General features: G+C 39.9%; 1 protein-coding gene across 3 annotated transcripts in view; it reads right to left on the bottom strand.

The window, feature by feature from the left end:
- Positions 1-24776, bottom strand: part of RFTN1 (raftlin, lipid raft linker 1) — a 199813-nt gene that overhangs the window by 77185 nt on the left and 97852 nt on the right. For all 3 annotated transcript variants that reach the window (XM_074195752.1, XM_074195750.1, XM_074195751.1), the window contains exon 4: positions 18547-18655. In XM_074195752.1, coding sequence (XP_074051853.1) covers positions 18547-18655 — 109 coding nt within the window. The remainder of the gene's footprint in view (positions 1-18546; positions 18656-24776) is intronic.

The following is a 24776-nucleotide window of genomic DNA, read 5'->3' as shown; positions in this document are numbered from 1 at the left end:
CAAGGCTAGGGGGAAAAAAGAAAAAATATTCCTCTAGAAGGTTATAGTCTTACTAAGGAAATACAATATGACATGAAAATAGAAAAGTAATTAAGAGATAATTTGAGAAAGGAGAGTATTAACAAGCAAGAGAATATATAGTGATTATAATCATAATAATAATTAATATTTACAACCAGAGCTGAGCCTTGAAGGGAAACTAAGTATTACAAAACTTGACCACTAGCTAGCCCAGGAAGAAAGTGCAGTCAGAGGCTCCAAGCCAGAGAGGGAACTATCAGGGATCCCAGCTGCCCATCCACCATCCACCTGGCTGCAATGTGAAGCTCGCCATGGACAGTGGGGTAAACTAAATAAGGATGATAGAACCGAGTTCATTTAGGGTGTCAGATGGCAATGGGGTTTTAGTTGCATCCTTGAGGTAAAAGGGAGCCAGTGAAGCATCCTGAGCAGGAGCATGGCAGGACATCCCCATGTGTGGTTTAGAAATAATGTCTTGCCCACTGGGTAGAAGATGCTTTGGAGATGAGAGCAAGAAGACCAATCAGAGAGCTATTGAACAAATCCAGTCGACAGGTGAGGAGGGCCTGAACTAGAGAGGGTTGGCAAACGAGCATCAAGAAGGGACTGAGACAAGAGTCCTCATGGAAATAAGAGAGATCTGAGAAATGATTCTAGATGGAGGATTATGGGGATAAGAGAGTGGAGCATTGAAAAATGATCTACCTCCACAGAATTGTTGTTCATCCTTCATTTAGGAAGAGGGCCATTGAAATCCAAAATCTTGACTTCTGTGTGTGAACTGGATTTAAGTGAAGCAGTCCTACAGGAATATAATGACTAACCAACAATAGAGTTCTCCCTCCCCTGCTCCAAATTAAAAAAAGATCATATTTATTTTGTATAAATCCCATAGTTACTTCTCTTTGAATATGTAAATTCCAATGATGGTTTAAGTTTCCTGAAGACAAAGACTCTCACTTTTGTCTCAGTATCCTCAGAGTCCAGACACATAGTAATAAATGCTTAATGTTTAACTAATCAATGAATTATAGAGCATCCTGCCTCATCTCAATCAATAAAAGATTAATCTTCCAATATCTACGGGAAAAAAGTAGAAATTGTTGATAAGCGGAGATTCCATCTCTCTTCCATGCCCCATCTCTCTACCTCCCCCAACAGCCCCCCCCCACACACCCCACCTTACATTACTAGGGGAGCCCACATTCATACACTCATTATCTCTGTTGGCGCAAGGACAAATGAAGAAGAGCGATCACTGCTGAGAGGTGAACATCCACACCTTTCAACGACACAGATGGGGCAGTTCAACCTGTGTTGCAAACTCGTCAGTGGCAACATGTATTAATTTGCAATGCATAATTAGCACTCCAAGACATGTTCCATCTATGCAGAAGCTTCAAAATCAATATGGCACTTTGGAAACTTTTCTAGGGAAAAGTTTAATCCCATATTTGTAAAAATGTCTCCTGGGAAATATTAAGGAGGAATGAGGGACATCAGACCCTCCTGAGTCATTTCCAGGGTGGGTTAACCTGATATCCATCATTGGACGTGTTTCAACAAGCTCAAACCCTGAAGTGTCTCTTTTACCAGTATCAGAAAAAAAGAAAGCACATGGAAAACAAGATAAAACCAAGAGTGCCCTCCATATTCACAAAATTTTATGGACAAAGATTTATAATCTCATAGACTCAGAATCTAAAAGGGACCTTGAGGTCCATAGAGACTATTCTCATTTTACAGAGAAAAATTAAGCCATAGAAAAAGGTTAAGGGACTTGCATAATAAGGGTTAGAAATTCCAAATCCAGTTCTCTTCACTTGATATCCCATCACTACTCAATGGGATGGGAACACACATTTTTCTTCTCTTTCTTGTTATTCAGGCATGCCAGACCTGTTCAATTCTCTGTGACGCCATTTGGGGTTTTCTTGGCAAAAATATTGGAGTTACTCTCCATTTCCCTCTCCAGCTTATTTTACAGATGAGGAAACTGAGGAAAACAGGATGAAGGGACTTGCCCAGGGTCACACAGATAGTGTTTCTATTTCTGCCCTTTCTCAAGTCTTAGGATTTGGATGACATTGATTTTATTTTTTAAAAAAAAACCGCCCCCATCAGGTCCCATTGGTCCAGGAATGAGAGAGGTACTCACAACTGAGAATATCATGACCCAATTTATAGAGTTCTCAAAGGGCAGCAAGTGGAAATAATAATAATGACTATAGATCATATCTGGAGTCTATCTTAAAGAGTTGTACTGCTTTTTTCCTAACAGGAAGGAGAAGAGAAGATGTCATGGATGGTAAAGTGCACAGAACAGGCTTATTAAGAAGAGTGGCAAAGTGGATAAAAGAGGGGAAGATGATAGATTCTGGAAGGGCTATGGGAAAGCGGGCATATAAACACAGTTTGATGGTAGAGCTGTGAACCGGTCCAGCCATTCCCGAAAGCAACTTGGGATGATGCCTCCACATCTCCAAACTTTTCCCTTTGATTCAGTGATACCACCATGAGGTCTAGGCTCCAAAGAGAATAAAGAGAAGGACTTAATAGTGCACAAATATTTAGCATGGCTCTTTTTTGTAGTAGCAAAAATACTGAAAACTAAGGGGGTACTCATCAACTGGTTGAGCAAATTGAGATATATGAATGAGATGGAATATTATTGATAAAGTAAAAATATAAAGAAAGGGGTGGTTTCAGAGAAACCTGGAACAACTTGCATGAACTGATGCAGTGAAGAGAGCAGAAACAGGAGATTTATACAATAATAACATCATTTTAATTAAAAATTTTTTTTTAAATTTAAGGCAATGGGGTTAAGTGGCTTGCCCAAGATCACACAGCTAGGCAATTATTAAGTGTCCAAGGTCACATTTGAACTCAGGTCCTCCTGAGTTCAGGGCCGGTGCTCTATCCACTGTGCCACTAGCTGCCCCAATATAACACCATTTTAAAGACAAATGACTTTGAAAGACTGAAGAACCCTGAGCTCACAATTCCAGATGATTGGTGGCAAAGCTTGCTACCTATCTCTTGATAAGAGAGGTGATGAACTCAAGATGCAGAATGCAACAAGTATTTTTGGACAAGGTCAATGAAGGGATTTATTTGCATATAACTATGTATATTTAATACAAAGGTGGTTTTTTCCTTTTTTTTAAAGATGGGAAGGGAGAATAATTTTTTGTTAATTTCTTTTTTAAAAAATTCTGAAAAAGACTTTTAAAAAATTATCCTACCTATAGAATAAGTGATGTTTAAATGCTACATTGATCTTGGATAGGTTACTTCATGTCTCAGTTTTTTCATCTGTAAAAAAAGTTAAATTAGATCGTTTCCAAGGTCTCTTTCATCTGTAAATCTATGATTCTCTATGAATCTCATAGGGAGGAGCATATCTACTTTATCTCAGAGAGATAAAACATTTTGCCTGGTCTCCATAATCAATAGGTGGTGAGGCATGAACTCGACGTCTGTCTGCTAGTTACTAACCAAGCAAGTCAGATAAACAACACACTCTTCAACCCTCTTCGTCTGCCAGTAAATGGATTTCCCTTGTGAGTGAAAACTCATCACACAAGCCTATCTCTTCTCCTACTTAACCTAAGAATCTAAAACACTTACTCTGTTCTATGAGGCTAGATATCTCCTTTGTTCAGGAAGCCAAAGAACATGAATATATGAGCCGGCAATCTGCTCTAACTTCTCAGGGGAATCTCCTTTGCCATCGTGGAAGGTGATGACTATGCTAGAAGCAAAAATTGAAATCCTGGAAGAGTTACTGATGTCTAGACTGGCCTTCAACCATAAGTTATCTCATTCTGATGGCCCAGGTTAGTGAATCTTGATATTAGTCTTTAAAGAAACCCAACAGGAACTCTGGGATGGCAAAGGAGGCAGAGAAGCAGGGATCACTTCATCTGAGCTTCCTGGTACACCTGCTTTAGTTAAGCAAATAGAAGATAAACCTCGCTATATCATAACAACAACTCCTATGACAATGACTTTGTCATGGAATCCACAGATCATGGTCAAGATCATGACCAAGATAGGTCAGTCATTGTCAATGGGCAATGAAATAAGGCCAGAGGGTCATCATGGCTTGGACTCAAAACCATTTGCGTTTAAAATCTATCTCTGACATTTATTGACTATGTGAATGGAAGCCCTTCTTGCTCTGAATGTCAGTTTTGTCAGTTTTAAATTGGGGATAATAATGTTTCATGTACCAACAACCTAATTTCAGTGAAGTACTTTAAAAGTCTGGTATTGTTATGTTGTTATTATCATCACTACAGCTACAAGTCTGCTGGTCACTTTGGGTAGAATTCTCTACCATGGGTCTAGGAGGGAACTATAGAGAATCACCTTAGCTTAAAGAGGAATAAAAATCCTATCTCATCAATTCCTACATTCTCCCCACTTTAGCCATTAGAAAGACTGAGACAGCTTGGTGGTTCAGAGGATGGAGTACCAGGCCTGGAGTCAGGAAGATTTGGGTTCAAGTCCAGCTTCAGACACTTCCTTGGGCAAGCTACTTTACCTTTCCCTGCTCAGTTCCCTCAGTTCAATTATAATGACAACATCTACTTTACAGAGATGTTGTTTCAAGAGCAAACAAATGAGGATCTACAGGTCAGAATAACCGCCTGCCAATGAGTGCTGGCTAGCATCCCAACTGGAGGACCCAATGCAATGTCAGCATGGCGGGCGCTCTCCAGTGGAGTGTCCCAGGGATGGATCCATGCTTGGCCCTGAGCTGTTTATCATTGTTAAGGATGACCTGAATGAAGGTGTAGATGGCAGGCTCATTAAATCTGCTGATGTTGAGAGGGATGGGGAACACAGACAATGATGGTGTCAGAATCTAAAAAGGATCTCAGTATGTGAAAGCATTACTTGGATTACATATGCTCAAATAAATTCAATGGTTAACCAAATAAAGCCTTGAAAATGAATGCAAACCTTCAAAAATATAAGACAGGGAAGGAGACTGGGGTAGTGAACAGTTGCTCCAAAAAGATCCTGAAGTTTTAAGGAGAGAGAATAGGCATTTATATAACACCTACCGTTTGCCTTCCTTGAGGAAGGATAATTTTTTCCTAGTCTTTGAACCCTCAGAGTCTAAACCAATGCCTAGCATACAACAGGTGCCTAATAAATACTTTTCCCCCTCTTATATGAGAAGATTCAATGGGAGAAATAATTATGAAGTTAAAAAAAAAGACATCAACAAGAGACTTTTTAAAGAAAAAACATCAGAAAACTGTTCTTTAGTTTCTCCAAGTCACCAAATGGGGCAGTTTGACCAGACTAGTCTTTAAAGGATGCCAGTAGGAGAATGTAAGCTCCATGAGGCCAGGGGCCATTTTATTTATGCCTTTTTGTCACCCCAAAACTAGCCTAGAGCTAGAGCCAGTCGACCTTAATATATGCTTGGTGACTTGGAATGAACTGTCTGGAACTAACACTGAAATACTCTGAGATTATTTTATCTTAGGGTCAATAGGAAAAAAAAAGAGCAAAGAACTAAAGAAAATGCTGATTTCTCCCTCAGAGGATGCATTCTCAGCCCCATCTACTGTGCTCCACTAGGCTATCCCGGGTCCCGGGTTCGGTCACTGCTTCACTTTTCTTGGCTATAATAGGGTTGATGTTGTTTTTATTTGTCTTTCATCAGGAAGGCAATACCGTGACTTGTGGGTTGGATTCCAGTGGCAGGGGGAGTGTTAAATAACCAACCTTAATTTCTGGAGGCCAGATCTGGATCAGATATGGAGCTGACCCAGATGCAGTGATTTTTTAAGTTAAGACCTTTAAGAGGTCTCTGGTTGTCTGAGACAACACCCAGTCAGTGATTTAGACTAGGTAAGAAAGGAGGCAAAGAATGCTCTTTTACTTAGTCAAAAAAAAATCAATCTTAGAAGGGAAGACTCACAGGGTTTCTGGCAAAAATAGAAACAACTGCTATTTATACTTGCTCTGAGCCTTAAGGATCCAAACAATGACCAAATGGGGCCTGGGCTGGGACCTGCTGTTGGCCAAGCAATGAGAGCCAGACTGTAATTGTTCAAGGAAGGTCCCATTGGAAACCACCCACGATAATTCAGAAGTTTGTTAGTAGGTGGGTTTTTCCCCTATTGACCCTAAGATATTGTTATTATTTCATGAGATATGTGCACTGCAGGCTGGTGCCCAAAAGAAAAAAACCAAAGCCACCCAGAATCTTATGAGCCATAAAATGGTCAAGTGACATTTCCCTAAAAAATTAAAATTGTAGTCACATCATTAAAAAGTACATAAAAGAAGACAAAGGAGGGTGGGGAAAGAAGCTGATCTAATCTATAGAAGAATCTCCATCTTAAAAATGCAAATGTCCTAAGAGGTCTTGGTGTTCTAGTGAGAAAGCACAGAGAGTCTACAAGGTCCAGGGGAATGATTTTTAAGTGAAAGGAAACTCCACCAGCCTATATTGCTCTATTCCTCCCAGTCTGAATTCATGACCAGTCTTAGGATCTAGATCCAAATCAGAAATTTGGAAATTCTTCCCAAATTGGGAAGTAATGTTTGCCAAGGAAGCAAATGAATGAATGAATGAATGAGAAAATAAAAAAGCATTTATATAGACCTTACCTGGTGCCTGGGTTAATTTCTCTGGATCAAAGGATCTCAGTTCAAATGTCAGTTCTAGCCCCCCCACCTTATGACCTTGGATAAGTCATTTTACTTTTCTAAGCCCCATCTTCCTGATCTGTAAATGAAGGATTTGAATTATATGACCTCTGAGATCCCTTCCAACACTAAATCCAAGATAAATGGCTATAATTATAAAAGAAACATAAAATATTTTTCAAAATATATCTGAGAGGTTTAGGGAAGAACCAGATCTCTCAAATAGGAAAGAGAAAAGTAAATGATTTAATTTTAGAATCTGAGCAGCCACTACAGAGAAGTTGTACATTAGTAGACTTTAAAACAGAGACAGATGTATATATATATATATGTATATATATATATATATATATACATATACACAGAGAGAGAGAGAGAGAGAGTATATAGAGAGAGAGGGGGGGGGGGGAAGAAAGGAGAAAAGGAAAAACAACAAAAGATAGTATGGCAGAAAGAAAAAAGGAAGAAAAGGAAGAGGGAAAGGAGGGAAAGGAGGAAGGGAGGAAGCAGAAAGAGACAGAAATGAGTATGGCTAAGTCCAGCTATTCCAAGGAGAGCAAGGTCACCATGTCTGACACCTAGCACTGTCTGCACTTGGGTAGAAACCAGGCTCTGAGAGAGTAAGGGGCAATCCTGGGGCAGGACACACATGTCTCCCTCCCAGTGAGAGCTTAGGAGAATGGCACAATGGTTCCAAACTTAACAGAACTTTGCTAGAAACCCAACTCTCTAAGCCACCCTCCCTCCCAGCTTTCTAAGGTGCCTGTCCTCACTTGACTCTTTGAGGCCACCAATGACCTACAAAGCCAGATCCAATGACCTTTCCCACCATTCCCATTCTCCATGTTCTCTTCCCAAAGAATGTGACATTGATGACATCTCTCTCTCTTCTCCAAGTTTCTTTTCTTTCTTTTTTTTTTTTAGGTTTTTGCAAGGCAAATGGGGTTAAGTGGCTTGCCCAAGGCCACACAGCTAGGTAATTATTAAGTGTCTGAGACCAGATTTGAACCCAGGTACTCCTGACTCCAAGGCCGATGCTTTATCCACTACACCACCTAGCCGCCCATCTTCTCCAAGTTTCAATTCTTCCATCCATCAATAATTTATTAAGTGTCTAATACGTGGCAGACACCATGGGGATGCAAAGACAAAATCGAATCAGTCCCTATTCTCAAGGAGCTCCTACTCCAAAGGGGCAAACAATATGGACATGGGAAAATTTACACAAAACACATGTTCCTCACCCTCCTGGGTTCTCTTCCTGATAACTCGTTTTATATTATGCTGCACAGTCTCTTCTTCTTTTTTCCTCTCTCTACATTGTCCCCACAACTTCTAATGATCTATTCCATAATCCTATCCCCCATTCCCCTAGCCCCTAACCCACTCTCTATCACTTGTTACTAATGACTCCCATATCTATGGATTTCATCTAGACTTCACCCTGTCTCTAGACCCACAATACTAGCTGTTGATTTCTGGATGGCTCTGCCCTGAATGTCCAGACACTTATCCTTGCCTTCACCAAAAGTGCTGCTCACATTCCTGATTTCTCTCATTCAGTTCAAGGTACCATCATTCTCCTGGTCCCTCAAAATGGAAATTTTAAAGCCATCTTGGTCTCTTCCCTCTCCCTTCCCCTCAAGAGCCAAGTGGTTGCTGAATGTTGAGGATTTTTATCACCAGGAATCCCAGATACTCTGTACTCTCTCCTTTCCCTTCCCTAATCCCCAATATTTTCTTGTTACTTCTACACCAGCCTTCTCAGCTGACCCATTGGCTTTCTCCCTATGTTGTAGGATCATGGAACCAGAGATGGAAGGTTCTTACTTCTAAACACCTTGTTTTACAAGGTTTATTTACATACATACATACATACTTTAAAGATCTGAAAAATACTCTACAAATTATATCTCATTTGATCCACACAATAGCCCTGGGACGTAGGTGCCATTTTACAGTTGAGGAAACAGAGACAAACAGGTTTCAGTGACTTATCCAGGATCATACAGCTAGAAGGTGTCTGAGGCAGGATTTGAATTCGGTGATCCTAGGTCCAATGCTCTGTTGTGTTCAAGAACCTCTGATCTAGGGACAGATAGGTGGCCCAGTAGATAGAGCACCAGCCTTGGAGTCAGGAGGACTTGATCTAGAAAAATAAAATTACTGGACCAATCTAGCTGCCATTAAGTACAGCTCACACTTCCAGAAACTTCAAGCATCTAAGACGTCAGGAGGAAGCCTTTGGTGAAAGGAGAAAATGCAGCTGAATAAATTCCTTTTCTTCCCAAGGGTTCTACTCCTTAATGACTCCTAAAGATCCCCCCATTCTAATAACCCAGGCTAGACTACAGAAGTCACTGAGTCCTCATTCTGCAAATGAGAACTCTAAATTCTAGAGAGATTGAGTGACTTGGCCAAGATCACCCAGGTTAGCATCACAACCAAGACCCAAACGGACATTTTCTCCAAGATTCTCCTTTTCTAAATGTTTATCATTGAGCAGTTTATAGAAGGGGTGGGGGAAGGAGGAGGGTTAAACATTATTTTTCTTTGATCCTGAATTAACACCTTACTTTAATTAAAAGTAGGCATCTATGATGAATCTCTAGAAATTAGGATCTAAAGTCTTCAATAATTGGGCAGAAAGTTAATGATGGTTTAAGTACAGAGTGGAAAGTTTCATAATCCCAGGAAGGTCAGGTGTTTCTTCTCAAGGCCAGGAGGCTCTTAGAGGAAAAATCCTCGGAGCTTCCTCTCTTGGGTGAAGACCTCACTCAGCATCGTCATTTGGCTTGCTGAAGGTCACGGTCACGCTTCCTCAACCATGAGATAAATGGCTTCCTTTGTTATTTGGGTAACTCGGCTAATGTGACAACTAATACTCTCCCACAACTCATCACATTATTATTCCCATTGCCTCCCAAGGAATAGTCTCATTTTAAAGGGTTGAATTTTTTATGTCCTTAGACAGACTGGGCAAGGGCCAGTAAAACGAGGACTGTACTCCCTGTCAATTAAAGGTGAACGTTGTATCCAGTTCCCCCCTTCCAAAAAAAATGAGACCAGATAGGAGACTGATGAAACCCTTACTCAAAGTCCCCATTCTGACTACAAACTCCAGCCTCAGAGCCTTTTACTAGCTGTGTGACCTTGGGCAAGTCACTTCACCCTGACTGCCTGGTATCCAGGCCATCTCCGGTTGTCCTGATCCATATCCATCTGCTGGACCCAGATGACTCTGGAAGAGAAAGTGAGGCTGAGAACTCAGCACAGCCCCTTCACTCAAATCCAAATCGCCTTCCTAATGTCATGGTCTTCTTTGAGAATGGAGGATAAACATCATCATTACTCTGACAATGAGTTTCAGCTTCCTCTTCCATATCTCCAGTAAAACATGTACTACTGCCTAGCTCCAGACAAAGTAAGAAAAGCCAGAAGGAATCTTAGGAATTGTTCAGTTTTATCTTCTCATTTTTGCATCCAAACTCAGTAGTCAGAGTCTGAGCAGAACACCAAGGACTGGATTTAAGGAAATAAAGCAGTTAATTAGAAATTAGAAGTCCCAAGTCATGATTTCTGACTAGCTGACTAACCAATATGCATTAAGTCTCTATTATGTGATGGTCACCATATTAAATGCTGGAGATACGAAAGACCCCCCCCCCAAAAAAAAAGGAATCAGTCCATGCTCTGAAAGAGAAACTCATCATTTAATGGGGGAAGAGAACATCAAACCAACCATGTATATATATATATATATATATATATATATATATATATATATATGTGTATATGTGTGTGTGTGTGTGTGTGTGTGTGTGTGTGTAAGTATGTATTACGTATGTATGTATGTATATATGTATGGTAAACTGGAGGTAATTACAGCAGGAAGGGATAAGGATTTAGGAGAAACAGAAAAGTTTCATTAGGTTGCATTTCTGTTGAGAATTGAAGGAAACCAGGGAAGCCAAGAGCAGAGATGTGAAGGAAGAGAGCTTTGTGTATGGGGGCAGCCAGGTAAATTGCAGGAAGCTAGGAGATGGGGGGCAGCACTTGATCACAGAGTAAGGGGGAGCCCAGAGTGGGGAGGACAAGGTATAAGAAGACTGGCAAAGGAGGAAGGGGCCTGCCAAAAAGAGGTTTTGGTACTCAATCCCGGAGACAGTAGGAAGCTGGTCAAGTTGAATGTGGGGAGGGGTAAGAGTAGGTAACACGGGTGAGTCTTGTGCTTTTTTGTTTGTTTTATTTGTTTTTGTGAGGCAATGGGGTTAAGTGACTTGCCCAGGGTCATACAATTAATAAGTGTCAATTGTCCAAGGTTGGATTTAAAATCAGGACCTGACTGCAGGGCCAGTGTTCTCTATACTGCACCACTTAGCTGCACCTTATAGTTGTGCTTTAGGAAAATCACTTTGCCAGCTGAGTAGAGGGTGAAGAGACAGACTAATCTGCACGAGTCCAGGGGGCTGGTACCACCAAAGTGATAGTAATGCAGAAGAGAAGAGGGGTCTTATAAAAGAGATGCTACAAAAAAGTAAAAACAATAGAACTTTGACAGGCAACTGATTATGGTGATGGGTAGGGTGAGGTGGGAAAGAAGGAATAACGGGAAGAAGTAAGGGAGGAACAAAGGAAGAAAGGAATTTAGGGAATTTAGGGATATAGGTCCAAAAAGAGCTAGACAGCATTACTATGTGTAAAGAAGATAATTTTGATTACATTAAATGAAGAAGATTTTGGACAAACAAAACCAATGCAGCCAAGATTAGAAGAAAAGCATATTAAACTAGGAGAAAGAACTATAGGAAGTTTCTCTGATAAAGACTTTATTTATCAAATATACAAACTGAGTCAAATTTATAAGAATACTAGTCATTTCCACAAATGAATGGTTAAAGGATATGAATATGTAATTTTCATAAGAAAAAATCAAAACTATAATCATATAAAAATGCTTTAAATCACTATTGATTAGAGAAATGCAAATTAAAACAACTCCCAGGTACCACCTCATACCCATCAGATTAGCTAATAAGAGAGAAAAGGAAAATGACAAATGCTCTAAGTCTTAGAGTCTAAGGGATGTAGAAAAACTGGGACACTAAAGCATTGCTGGTGGAATTTTGAACTGATCTAATCATTCTGGAGAGCAATTGAGAATTATACCTAAAAGTATACTCTTTGACCCAGAAATACCAATGCTAGATCTGTATTCCAAAGAGATTTTTAAAAGGAAAAGAACCTACATTATAAAAATATTTATAGCAGCTCTTTTTGTTATGCAAAGAATTAGAAATTGAGAGGAAGCCTATGAATTGAGGAATGGATGAACAAGTTGATATTGTGATGAAGTACTATTGTGCTGCTTTCAGAAAAACCTAGACTTACATGAACTGATGCAAAATGAAATCAGCAAAACCAGAACATCATACTCAGTAACTGCAATGCTGTATAATGATTAACTGCAAGTGTTTTAGCTCTTCTCAGCAAAACAACGATCTAAGACAATTTCAAAGAACTCATGATGAAATTTGCTGTCTATATCCAGAGAAAGAGATGATGGAATCTGACTGCAGACTGAAGCATACTAATTTTTATTTTATTTGTCTTTGGTATTTTTTTGATTAGTGTTTTCTCTCAATATGGAAATATGTTTATATAATTGCACATACATCACCTATATCAAATTGCTTGCCTTCTTAAGGTGGAGGAAAGGAAGGGAGGGAGGGATTGTGGAACTGAAAATTTTAAGAAAAGCAAACATTAAAAATTGATTTTGACTTCAATTGGAAAAATATTTAAAAACAAAAAAGCATATGATAAATATGATGATGGCAAAGAAGAATGGAAAGACTTGAATTAATACATATTGGGGAGATGGAACACTATTGTTCTATTAGAAACCAGGAGGGATGGGAATTCAGGGAAGCCTGGAAGTATCTGCATGGACTGATGCTGAGAGAGATGAGCAGAACCAGAAGAACATTGTACACCCTAACAGCAACATGGGGGTGATGATCAACCTTGATGGACTCACTCATTCCGTCAGTGCAACAATCAGGGACAATTTTGGGGTATCTGCTATGGAGAATACCATCTGTATCCACAGAAAGAATTGTGGAGTTTGAATAAAGACCTAAGACTATTACCTTTAATGTAAAAAAAAAGTTATCTTATTGTGCAATTTTTTCCTCCTTAAGGATATGATTTCTTTCTCATCACATTCAACTCAGATCAATGTATACGTGGAAACAATGTAAAGACTAAGAGACGGCCTTCTAGGGGGAGGGGGGAAACAAGATTAGTGGAAAAATTGTAAAATTCAAAATAAAATATTTTATAAACAAAAAATACATATTGGGTTAAGTATTTCTATAAAACTATTACAAGTGAGCTGGATGTAATGTAATGCAATGTAACTGGAAAGAACAACAAAACTATTGAAGATGGGTGTTGTAAAATTACAATGAATAAGTATGCCCTAAGAAAACAGATATTGGATAGACTACTACCCATAAACATACTACTTTCCAGAGATGTAAGGGTGTGTGGGAGTGGAAGAGGGGTCAGGTCCATGATTTTAGAACACTGCTTATCATTTTAGATGTTTTGATTTATTAATTGATTTTGCTGACTTTTTTCTTTCTCTTTTTTTCTTTAGAAAAATTGGATTCATAAGATTGCTCTCAGAGGGAATAAGGCAAAATGTAAGTGAAAGAAAAAACAAGATAGATCAATACAATTTATTTTAAAAATTCAAAAAGAAATCAGGAGCTTCTGGGGTTCCTCATTATTCCCAAAATAAAATGCAAAAATCTCTTTGGTTTTTAAGGTCCTTTATAGTGTGGCTCTAACCAGTCTTTCCAGATGATTTCACCTCAATCCCTCTGAAGTTCTCAACACTCCCGTCCAACAAGTCTACTTACTATCTTTTTTCAGTTTTTTTTCACTTTTCCCACCTTCTAGAACTCTCAGCTCCTTCTCTCAGCTCCAATACCACCTCCTTCAAGAGACCTTTCTGATTCCCATGCTCCCCAATACCTCCACCGTCACCTCAAAATTCTTGTGCCTTTCTGGGATGTATATTTTTCAATTAATTGTTTGTGGACAGAATTGCTTCTTCCTAAGTAGAATGGAAAGTTCCTGAGGACAGGAACTGGTTCATTTTTGTCTTTGTAGACATAGTATCTAGTACATGTTACTTATGTGACAACATTGAACTGAATAAAATTCACATTACATTCTGCTCCCAAGCCTTAGTTTAGTAGGAATTCATTCAACACAGTTTCTGCCTCCAAAACCTTCTCATGCTTCATCCCAGGAGGATTCTTCTCCGGGACTTGGAAGAATCCCCCACATGTCTCTGCCTAACTCTGGGACTGAACATTTGGTGGCCCCCTGAAGTCATCTGAATAAAGAGCTGGGAAAATGGAACACAACAGGGTGGGAACAATAAAAGCTCGAGGCAGTTACCCAGATTTAATTTAACCAGCTTCCTCTGGAGCTAAATATTGGGTTGTCCCAACAGCTAAAACACAATCGCCGGACCACATTTAAAGGAATACTGCCATCTTTCCATGATGCTCTTCATCAATCTGTGAAACTTCAGTCTAGCAGCTGGGGAGGAGTGGATGGGTCTAAGAATCAGGGTAAGGAGGGGGCTAGGAAATCATCAAGCATTGTGCTAATTTTATATGACACAGAAACTGGTTTTCCTCATTGTGAGAAACACTGACCCTCCCCTCAGCTCCCTCCCACCAACACCACTACAACTGCCACCTCCTTCTTCCTCTCCCCCCCATTATCCAAGTGTTCAGTTAATTTAAAACATTTGCTTAGAAAAATAATACTACAGCATTGTTCTCTCAAGGAAGGAAAAAAAGTCCAATGGTTTCCAGCTTCTATGGGTTGGGCAGAGAACAGTAGATATAGAGACAAAATGTACAGTGACAAAATGAGTTAATTATCATCTCATCCAGAGAGGCCTCTTTGTCAGAGCTACAAGTCATAATTTCACACAAAATAATGACCCAGATAAAGAGTAATGACTTCCAGCTACAGCAGCCACTAACTTGGGATCATTTTCTCATAACGGAATAGCAATTAACCAGTGTCACCGCTATACAGAAATAGGGACTGAGCTATTCATTAAGCAATTAAAATGAAAATATGAATCCTTTTGGGTACATTTAATTTCTGTAAATGTGCCCATCACCGGGGGCTATCAGCTCTGATATCTGCCTAGGTCTATTCATTCACACATGCACAAAAAATCTCTACAATAGAGGAGAATTGTTGGCTTTAGAGAGAGGTATAGGGCAGTAGGTTTCCATCTCCTCCCAATTGCTACAATCTCTTGAAACCCCTTCTGACAAGAGAGAAAAGGAGAAAGGAGATGAGGATGTAAGTAGGGTGGTAGTTTTTGCTTTTAGCCCTGAAATGGATTAAAATGAAGAAATGTCATAAAATGGATAAACACCTGAGCAGGAAGGCCTCAGTCCATCAATTTCAGCCCCGTGCCCATTAAGCTGAGAAGACAGGGAAGAAACTCTCTGCTACACCAGGGGTCGGAGGTGGTACATTCTATCTACGTCTAACCATCGATCATGAAATGAACTCTTTAGAGCCCCTGGTCACCATCTTTACTTATCTTCTGAAGACTCTCAAACCCAAGAGTTCCAAACAACTTCCCTCTCCTGGAGTTCAACATTTGGGGCAAATTGATTAGCAAGTCTGGACCTCAGTATCTACCATATTTTCCAGTGGAAAATTGTCTACCTATCACCTATCTCCCAAGGGTGCTACAGGGGTTTAATGAGCCAATTAGTTAAATCAGATTCACAAAGAAGAAAATCAAGATGACAGCAAAGGCTGTATTAAGTCAAAGCATTCTGTAAATAAATGTAACAAGAACTCCATTATAGAAACAACTTATAAATTGTTTTTTTAACAAGTTGTCCATCTGCATTGAGTTTGAATAATGTCCCCCAGATGCTCAGTGAAGCATGGAGCATCTCCCATTCTATAATATGATAAACCCATAATACAGGGGGTTTCCTCACGTCGCTTGATGGTGTTTAACAAAAGTTCTAAAAACTAGATCTCTAACTCAAAAGCCCATTTGCTAAACTTGGGTATCCTAAAAACAGCCTTAAATTTCCTGATGATGGTTAGAAGGTGGTTTTGGCTGGGAAGGGAGGCTTGTCCATGTGGACACGCACCACAGCCCAGACAGGTTGATACCTGGACCATATAACCCTGAAAAACAGTCAAACTACATGGAGGAAGAAATCAATAATGGTGTATCCCAACTTGCTGTCCATCCCCTACATAGTAGGCACTCTTCTTTAAAGAGAGAGTTCCAATAAATTCAAAAGGACTACAATTATCTCTACCCCAATTACTTGCCCAATGTAAGGTAGCAACACATAAGACAGATGGCAGATTCCAAGAATCATGGAGTAGTCAGAGGCTATCTTTTTTGTTCAGACATTTCAGTGGTGTCTGACTATTCATGACACCATTTGGGGTTTTCTTGGCCAAGATTCTAGAGTGGTTTTCCATTTGCTTCTCCAGCTCATTTTACAGATGAGGAAACTGAGGTAAATAGGGTGAAATGACTCACCCAAGATCATATAGCTAGTAAATGTCTGAGGCAAGATTTGAACTTAGGAAAATGAGTCTGACCTTACTTGACTGAGAATCCCTTCTTCAACATGCCCATCAAGTGACCATCCTGCCTTTGCCCAAAGATATCCAGTAATAAAGAACCCTGCTCCTTCCTCGGACAGCTTGTGCCATATGTTAATTATTCTAATTATTAAAAAGTTTTTCCTTACATCAAACTGAAGTTTACATATTGTTCAAATTATGAAATGGGAAGGATGGGTTGAAGTAACTCACAGGGAGGAGAAAAGATCTCAGTATGGAGCAGGCAGGGTTTGTCTTTAAATGCACTCGGAAGAATGTTTAGTGCCCTGCCAACCCTATCCAAGTAGCCTGTATTAAGAACCTTTTAGAAAAAAGAAAAAAAATTTTAAAAAAGACCCTATTAGGTATAAGGCACTGTGCTAGGCTCTGATGGTGATGATGATGATGATGATGATGATGATGATGATGATGATGTCCTTCATTCTCGAAGAAGACCATGATATCAGGGAGGTGATGCCATGACAAATGAGTCAGAGAAATAACTGATTACCATTTGTAGGATTTGAGCTCACACTGCTGAAAGCCTCATCCAGTGCCTCTCGTGGAGAAAGACCCCAAGATATGTTCCAACAAACCAACATGGAACCATGACTTCCTCAGTCAGCATTTCTGAAGTTGATTGTTTGAACCCATGTATAAGATTTTACATTTAATCCCACTGAATTTCTTATCAGGCTCAGTCCCATGCTCCAGCCTGCTAAGATCCTTTTGGATCCTTATTCTCTCACCTCCTGGGCTAGCCAGCCCCTCTCCTACCCCAACCCTAGTGAATCAAGAAGGATGAGGCAGGAAACTGAATTTAACCAGTTGGACTCAGGTGATGCAAAAATATAAAACTTGCCATTTTTGTCAACTACTTTTGTCTAACCTACCAACTAATAATGTCTGTCTTATTAGACATGGACAGTAGGGAACGTTCCAATCTGGCTAAGACAAAAATAACAAGAAAAAACCAAAACATTTTTCAAAGGTGTTCATTTACTAGTTCAACCATAGCCTTAACCCCTCCATCCTATCCATCGCTTCTCTACAAAAACACAGGCAGCCTATGACCTTCTTAGACAACTATTTTCTAGAATTTTCCCCTATTACTCAAGACACAGATCAAATTCCATTCTTAGGATGTGTACACACTGGAAAATTAAAGTACTCGATTTCCAAAATTCCAGAGAGCTTGACAAACAGAAAAATGATTTGCAGAAACACTAGCTGAGTGCTCAGCCTTCTGGCTGGTGGCATCTATATATATGAAAACAGGATCATAATCTTCCCTTGTACAAATAATAGACTTGGTCCTTGGCTCTCCTGGCACACCTGCCAACGACTCTGTTGTGAGTGATTACCGACTCCTAGAGCACACTGTTGAAGTGTGAAATTAGATCGTGCAGAGGGTAAAATCCAACATCAGCATCCTTCGGAGGGAGGGGCACTTTTTGGAGGGGAAGTCCGTAAAGAGGGAGCTAAGAAAACACAATGAGAATCCACAGATACTCTAAGGAAACTGCTGCCAACATCTTTGTAGTGCCATTTGCATTAGATCACGGAGCCTGATGGCAACAGGAGAGTTTATATTAGGAGAACATAAGCTTTTTGAGGACAAGGACCATCTCACTTTTATCTCTGTATTCCTCAGGAAAAACACACGGAGGTGATTAATAAATTTTTGCTGCTATAGCAAGGTCCTGATTAGTATGAAAATGAATCTGAAGGAGCAGATGAATTTGCTATTTGAAGTTATCATTAAAGTTATTGGTTCCAGTCAAAGGGAAACACATGATGCAAATTCAAATTGCACTCAGGACTTCCTAACTTCAAGTCCAGCAGTTACCACCTGGACAACCCCAGCTATGGGCTAGTTTGATTGAGTCAGCATTTATTAAGTGCTGAATGTATACAAGACACGCCACTAAACATGAGAAATGAGCAGACATGACCTCCAAGAAAGTGCTGGGATCCCCATGGGCCAGACAGATCTGAGGCTGAATTGGCCCTGATCTAGTCTCCGGGGAGGGGGGGGTGTTCCAGGACATTCTCCTCAGCCCATATGGTCTGGTCAGGGCAGCTCTGCTGAGGCCCAGCTACACAGCGCATGGAACACCTAATCAAGGGCTTCCTGGCCACAGTACTTACCTTCTTAATGAAGTTTGGGATGATTTTTTGATCTGCCAGGTGGTCCAAGGGGGAAGAGCAATCTAATTCCAAGATGTAGCCTTCAGGAGGAAAATCATTTTTCTGGGATCTGAGGAGAGGGGAGGGGAAAAAGACAAAAAGTGAAATCCTGGGCAATGGAGAGGGGGAGAGGGGAGAGGGGAGAGGGGAGAGGGAAGGGGGAGGGAGGGGAGAGAGAATGAAATCTTAGGGTTATGGTCCACAAATGCCCCAATCAAGAAAACAATGACTTGTGGGTTTGTGCAGATGTTAAGCAATTAAACCTTTAAGTTTTAACTGATCAAAAGCTAAATTCTAAGATATTAAAACTTAAACTGGTACTAAGTCTTTTGGAATGCCCTGTTATCATGCTTTCTATCCATCTGGTTTGAATCTTTCAGCAACCCTATGAAGCATGTACCACGGGTGTTATCATCCTCATTCTGACAAAGAAACCAAGTTTCAGGGCTGAAGGGACTTTCCCATTATCATCCAAGACAAGTTTTGAACCTGGATCTTCCTGGCTTCAAATCTAGCACCCATTACACACATAAATAGCTCTATGTACACAGTCTATAAAAGAAATTGTTAGAGGAAAAAGTGGGAGAATACAGCTTAAGATACTCAGGTTCTCTCTGTGCTCTGTGTGTGTGTGTGTGTGTGTGTGTGTGTGTCTCTGTGTGTCTGGGTGTCTGTGTCTCTCTGTCTACGTGTCTGTGTCTGTGTGTCTTCAAATTCCTGTAAAGTGATAAATTTTTGGGTGGGGACTGGTCTCTCCATTCTCTGCCTAGCTGTGCTGTCCACATGCTCCAAGTGGCCTAACACCATAGATGGTCCTAGGGAAGCCAGAAGAGTTGGAAAGAACCAGTGCCCAAGGCCAGGAGGGACACACATTGCCATGCCCATCTCAACCTCTCTAGCTTCTTTCAAATCTTAACTAAAACTTCATCTTCTTATAAGAAGCCTTCTCCAACCCCTTTCATTCTAGGGCCTTTCTTCTGTTAATCACTTCCTACTGATCCTGTATAGAGCTTACTTTGCATATATTTGTTTGCAGGCCATCTCCCCCATTTAGACTGCAAGCTCCATGAGGGCAGAGATTTTTGTTTCATATTTTTTATCATCAGTATAGTAGCTGGTACCTAGCGGTGTTTAGTAAATTGCTTAGTTACTTTATAATATATTTAAAAGGCATAGCAAGTTGTACATAACAGATTATGATTTCATAAGCAATCAATTTTTAGTTATTGTTTTAGTATTATATTAAAGAAATGCTTGTTTTATTCCATAAATTTAAAGTAAAATAAATTTTAAAAAATAGATCTTTACTGGATTGATTGGTTAGGGAGGGATTCCTTACAATCTGCATGGCGATGCAAGAGGGAAGGCAATAAGTAAGAATCTACTATGTGCCAGTCACAAATATGATCTCATTTGATAAACCACATAGAGCACCAGGTGCTAGCTATTCAATAACCCTTAGCTCTAGTTGTGGTAGAAGCCCAAAAAAGAGAAAAATAAGAGGAAAGTAGTCATTGATGTCTCCCCTACCCCACATTTATCTCGTCTGTTTTTCTTGCATGTTCTTACATGTGTATATGCAGAGTCTCCCCCAACAAAATGAAAGCTCTTTAAAGGTAGGGATAATTCCCTTATTACTGAGTGCATGAGATCCATAAAAGATGCTATAATAGAAGCTCCCTGATACCTAGGAAGTTGTGCTGCCAGTCCCATTTTCTCGACTTTTGGTCTGATTGGTGAATACTTTAAAAACCCACATTCCCATCACATTTTCCAAATATCAAGTCTGGAAACCACTATAGAATAAAGTCAGGCTACATGAATAACTGTCTAATCCAGCACATGAAAATTCTTATTTCTAAGGGTTTTCAATAATTAAGAGTGATTGATACACTATGTGAACTTCAGTTCATCGCAGGAAACTTAAGATTTACATAAGAAATGAAATGAAAATTAAAGGAGGAGGGAGAGAGAGACTGAATGAAAGAGAAGGGGAATAAAAAAAGAGGAGGCATCAGGGGGATTCTCAGCAGAGAATGTATGGAAAACTATGAGCAAGAATCACAAGGGATGAAATGGTGTGAATGGGCTACAACCTAGGCAGAGATTGGCACCTTCTCTGAAGCTCTGGAGACCTAGAAAGTTGCACTGGAGCCACTAAGATGTGGTGTCATTTGTCCAGGGTCACCCAGTCAGTGTATGCCAAAAGCAAATCTTGAACCCAAACCTTGACATCATTATCACCATGCTAAAGAGACATACTGTGAAGATGTTTCCAAGGAGTGTGTCATTTTTAAATGATCCAATAACTTATCCAAAATCACATTTAACCTAAAAGATAAAGTCTTTCCAACTCAAATTATAACCTCACAGGAGTACAAAGGGAATTTCTCTAGGTGAACTATACCAAAAATTATACCTCAGTCTATCTCCTGGTGATAAAGTTCAGTACTTTGGGCTCATTTCAACCCTAGGAGATTCATGGTTAAATCTACAAGAGGAAAGATAAGGGGAAAAAACCCAGACATCTATATGGAAAGGAAAAAACTCAGAAACAAAAAAAAATTAGCAAAAAAGTTATTTTTTAAGAGAGCAGAAGGATAAAGAAAAATATAACTTTCTAGATCCTTTATTTACTATTTCTTTTGGTCCAGATCTGTGACTACATTGAGGTTAGGAACTCCTAGATGAGACCACTTCCTCTACCAATGCAGATAGAAACCTTCTTCACAACTTATAGTCTTAAGAAAGTTGCATGGAGTACTGAAAGATGAAATAACTTGTCCAGAGTCGTATAAAGCAGGGGCAGAATTTGAAGAGGTTTTCCCAACTCGGAGGCCAGCTCTCTATGTTTTCCCAAACAGTCCCTCTCTACTTGCTTTACTTCAAAAATAAGAAAGAGAAGGTACATGATCAATAAATCAATGTTGACAAGGAGAGAGGTTTCCAGTGCTCTGGGGCTTTGTCCTTCATGGTTTTCTATTAAAAATGTTAACCTATAGTTGATGAGATGCAGACAGCACAATAAGAGAGGTAGCTAATATGTTAAGAAATTTGGGGGGCTCAGAGATGCACACAGACACAAGCCACACTCCCTACAGCCAATGATAACTCCCCTCCTGAGGAATTCAAATGATAGCAGCAGCCCATGTTATCAAACCATTTTTGTTATCACACTCATATTAACACTTCCATTCTAGTAACAGATTGAGGGCTGCTACATAGTCCTTGTGAATACCTCTGATCTCTTCTATTTTTTCAATTGATGTTTTACTTTTACAATTACAGGTTATGAAAGCTTTTCAACATTCCTCTGATCTCTTCTAGGAGAGAATGGAACCAAGGGTGAGCCCTTGAGGGATATGGTCTTTCATCCCTGAAGTTCAGTCAGTGACGGAGCTTTGGGGGACGTTGGAGGGGACAGACGCCTCTCCTGGAGGAGATATAACTTGATTGATTTGGAAAGTAGTCCTGTGCCTCTCACTGACCTTATCAAAGGTGGGTTAGTCTCTCTGCTTTGAGAATTTCCCTTTCCCTCTCCATCTCAGCAGTCAAAGTGATTATTCCTAAAGCATGGATCCAACATACCCCTCATGTTGCCTCCCCAATAGAATGAAAGCTCCCTGAAGGCAAAAACACTGATTTTTGTTGAAATTAAATAAATACTTGGTGATTGATTGATTGAGGAAAAAAAAAAGAGACTTTTAAGAAAACAAGCCTGGGCCCCAGTGGAAGGAGGGAAGGAGGGGAAGTCCATTCTTCTCAAAATGAGGCTTTGCTGGTGGGGATGGAGGTGCTCACTGCATCTCAGAGCGAGAAGGGATCTCTAGCACCTCCTCTTTAATTGCTTATACAGTGAGGAACAACTCCCTCCCCTCCTCAGATAGCACATTTTGCTTTGAAATAACTCCCACTGTTGGTCTTTTCCCTCTATCTGAACCCTCTATTTTCCTCTTTGCACTCTGTACCCATTGAGCTCTCCAAGAGAATGGCTAAGTGGTGCAAAGCTCAAATTCAAATCCTGCCTCAGACACTTACTAGCTGTAGTGACTCTCCTCACTATATTATGTATGTCTATATATCTCTATCTCTATCTATCTATCTATCTATCTATCTATAAATAATAACAGCTCCTATATCATAAGAATATTGTGAAAATCAAATGACAGAAGATCTGTAAAGTGCTTAGCAGAGATTCTAACAGATAGGAGGTCCTTCATCCATACTAGCTAACTGTTTGCGGGAGAGGATGAGAGAGCCGATGAGCCTTATATGAAGGCCAGGGGGAGGAAGGCACAGCATAGGCTGAGAAATCCATGCTCCAAGTCCTCCTTGGGGTATTCCCATCTTGGCTTGGGAAGTGTCTGGCAATGAGAGGGTGACATTAGGACACATCCTCTTCATAAATCAATAAATGACTGCCATGTCAACACAATGATCTCCTCCTATGAGACATCTGCTATGACTCCCACTGGGGAGAGGGTCAATCCAAAATAGTTCCCAGGAAAAGCATTTCTATTAATCAATAAACATTTATCTACTTTCCTAATATAGGAAACCTTGGTTGCAGAAGTTCTCAAAATGTGGTCTGGAGACCCTTTCAGGGGGTCTTTTGAAATCAAAAACTATTTTCATAATAATAAGACAGTTTCATTTTAAATCTGGCAAATAACACTAGTACTAACTCACATAAACAAAATCCCTTTGAAGGAGAAAGGTCCTCAACTCTTTTTAAGAGTTTAAGTGGGTCCTGAGATGACAAAGTTTGAGAGCCTCTGGTCAGAGAATAGAGAAGGAGCCTCAAAGCCAGGACAGCCTGGTTATGTCCTGCCTTGGATATATACCCTGGCTGTGGGACCCTCTCCCAGGGCCCCTGAAACCCCCTAGGCTTTAAATCTCATACAGTGTTGGCTTCAGCAGAGGTTGAATGAAATCAGAGGCCCTGACCCCCTCCTAGGCTGTAAGCCAAGCATAGAACTGGGGATACCAAAGCAAAATAATCCTTACTTTCAACAAATTCAGTTTCTATGGAGAAGACAACATATAGATATATGCAAACACAATATATGGATATGAAATAAATGCAAGGCAATGGGGAAGTGGGTAGGTTTCTTGTAAAAATGTCAGTTCATAGAAGAAGTTACTGGCTTACTACTGGAAGGAAAATGAGATAATTTCTACTTGGAGTCAGGGCAACAAAAATTCACTTAAAGCAATAAACAATAGAATTGCAGTATCCAAAATGTAATTTTCAGAAACAGGAGATTAACTGGAAGTAAAATGATCTTCTTCCTTCACTGATATTTGAAGACCATGAAGATGTTCCTAAATAAATAAAGATGGGGGCAGCCAGGTAGAACAGTAGGTAGAGCACCGGCCATGGAGTCAGGAGGACCTGAGTTCAAATCCAGCCTCAGACACTTAATAATTACCTAGCTGTGTGACCTTAGGCAAGTCACCTAACCCCATTGCCTTGCAAAAACAACAACAAAAAAAGAAAATATTAAAAGAAAATAAAGATGGTGTCTCAACAGATGCCTAAGACAATGTTAATGAAGAAAAGTATTCCCTCTGAAGTTTGATGGCAATGTCCCCCTCCACATCCCCCAAAAGGGATTCCTGCAAACCCATGATATTCTATTTCACCTGACTAGTTTTCCAAAGTCTCTGTACAGACTCAACTTAATTTAATTTTAGCCACCCTATCTGGGGAAGCAGGTGTGAAGAAATCTGTTCTTCTTTAATGAATACCTGTTGTGTTAAATGGTTTAAATTTAATTAATCCATGCCCCGTTGGAAATCATTAGGGTCCATTTAAAAAGCCAAGTTTTTGAGTCATGATGAGTCACCAACTTGGGGTAGGGATTAATTGAGAAATAGCTGGGGCATGTAAACCCACCATTAACTTCAGTCATTTGGTCAATCAACTAGCATTTTTTTTAAGTAGTTAAAGTTTATTTCATTGAGTTGGTTATTTTTTTTTAATAAAAGAAAGATTTTATTTATTTTGAATTCTACAATTTTCCCCCTAATTTTGTTTCCCTCCCTCCACCCCCCACAGAAGGCAGTCTGTAGTCTTTACGTAGTTTCCATGGTAAATACATTGATCTAATCAACTAGCATTTATTAAGCATTAACTATGTTCCAGGGCCTGGGGATTCAAGGTTCAAAATACAAGGAGGCCCAGAGCA

Source organism: Macrotis lagotis, chromosome 7, assembly GCF_037893015.1.
Source record: "Macrotis lagotis isolate mMagLag1 chromosome 7, bilby.v1.9.chrom.fasta, whole genome shotgun sequence".
Lineage (NCBI taxonomy): Eukaryota > Metazoa > Chordata > Mammalia > Peramelemorphia > Peramelidae > Macrotis > Macrotis lagotis.
Note: the sequence above shows the minus strand (reverse complement) of the source record. Positions and strands in the feature narration are given on the sequence as shown.